At 37.2% G+C, this 1,665-nt stretch overlaps 1 protein-coding gene across 1 annotated transcript; it reads left to right on the top strand.

Annotated features, from left to right (window-relative positions):
- The first annotated feature begins 233 nt into the window (after positions 1–233).
- LOC125491958 (uncharacterized) lies at positions 234–863 on the top strand. Its single transcript, XM_048634039.1, has one exon. It carries the CDS (start codon positions 234–236, stop codon positions 861–863), a length of 630 nt encoding a protein of 209 aa, XP_048489996.1.
- Positions 864–1,665: the final 802 nt, after the last annotated feature.

Raw genomic sequence — 1,665 nt, 5'->3', positions numbered from 1 at the left:
CATGCCATAGATGTGAGAAACAAAAAAGCAGGCAGATGTGGTAGGAAGCTTAAAGTTTATGATGACAAATGGCTTCAGTCAGTCCCACTTCAACTAAGGACAAGTATAAGGGCATTTGCTGGCTATCTTAAAGTCCCCCCATCCACTGTCTATAGACTACTCAAACGGGGCAAGCTGAGAAGTCACACTAGCAGCACCCACCCAAAACTGACAAAAGATCACAAGATTCAAGAATGAAGTGGGTGTTACAACACATATTACCAGCAACGACACAACCACCAAAATTTGTTGACATGCAAAATGTTGTTCACATAGATGAGAAGTGGTTTTATTTGAGTCCAGACATGAGGAGGTTTTACTTACTCCCTGCTGAAGATGACCCTTATAGTTGTTGTCAGTCCAAGAGATTTAAGATCAAAGCCATGTTCATGTGTGCCACATCTAGACCTATTAAGGACAGTGAAGGGGGGATGATACATGATGGGAAATTTGGTATCTACCCTTTGGTTGAGTATGCAAGAGCTAAATATTCAACTAAAAACAGAAGGGCAGGTACTTGGCTTACAAAAGCAATTGAAAGTGTTACCCTAGCAGTTATGAGGGACATGATAGTTAACACTATCATACCTGCCATCATGAGGAATTGGCTAGAAGGTGTGTCTAAAGAAATCTACATACAACAAGACAATGCTAGACCTCACATTCATGCGTCTGACCCAGAATTTATGGCAGCAGCAACTCATAATGGATTCAATATTCAACTCATCAATCAGCCACCTCAGTCCCCTGACTTAAATGTGCTAGACTTAGGGTTTTTAGAGCAATTCAAGCACTACAATATCAATCATTTCCTAAGAATCTAGATGACTTGATTTTAAGAGTGTAGGACTGTTATGATTTCTTTGACCCAGAAGTATTGAAGTACACTTAGTTGCAATTACAATATGTTATGGTTGAAATACTAAAGTGCAAAGGGGGGAACAATTATAAGAACCCACACCATTCAAAAAGAAAGCTAGAGAGACATGGATTACTTCCAAAAAAATGTGGAAGTGGACCAAGCACTAATAGATGAGGCAGTTGCTTATTTGAATGAAATTTGTGAATGTAGGTGAAGCATTTGACTACTTAGATGCACATCAAGAGTAGAATGGCTAGAAGATGTGGCTACTTTTTTGCACATAATGAAGCTGTGTATGAAGGAAAAGAATAGGGAGCAAGTTTTTGGTATATAACAAGTATAGAAGAAGATGAAGGAACTTTTTGCACAAATACACAGGTATACTAGTTACAAGACTTTTGTTAAAGCTTATGGACAAGATGAAGCAATACTTCTAATCAAATTAGGAATTTTTTAGGGGGTTTTTGTTTACTTATTAAACTTTTATGTACATGTTGAAGGACTGGTTTGTATAAGCAGTGATGCAAGATTTATTGAAGTTAAGCATTTATGGTTATGTTTTTTTTTTGCATGTCAACAAGTTTAAAGTGAGATGTGTCTTTTATTAAATCGATCAAGGATAATTGCATGGCTCATTGAGGAAGCAATGGATGATTTAAAACCTCCACTTATTGGTTTAACACCAATAAGGAGCAAATCATCTAATGCTCCTCAAGCCCAAAGCATGAGTCCCTTCATCATCTGGATTTTTATTTGTAAAAAAA

Source organism: Beta vulgaris, chromosome 7 (assembly GCF_026745355.1).
Source record: "Beta vulgaris subsp. vulgaris cultivar EL10 chromosome 7, EL10.2, whole genome shotgun sequence".
In the NCBI taxonomy this organism is placed as follows: Eukaryota; Viridiplantae; Streptophyta; class Magnoliopsida; order Caryophyllales; family Amaranthaceae; genus Beta; species Beta vulgaris.
This window is presented reverse-complemented; position numbering and strand designations above follow the sequence as displayed.

Coding starts and splice junctions, on each gene's coding strand:
- LOC125491958 (XM_048634039.1), top strand. CDS start 234: ATGAAGTGGGTGTTACAACACATATTACCAGCAACGACACAACCACCA.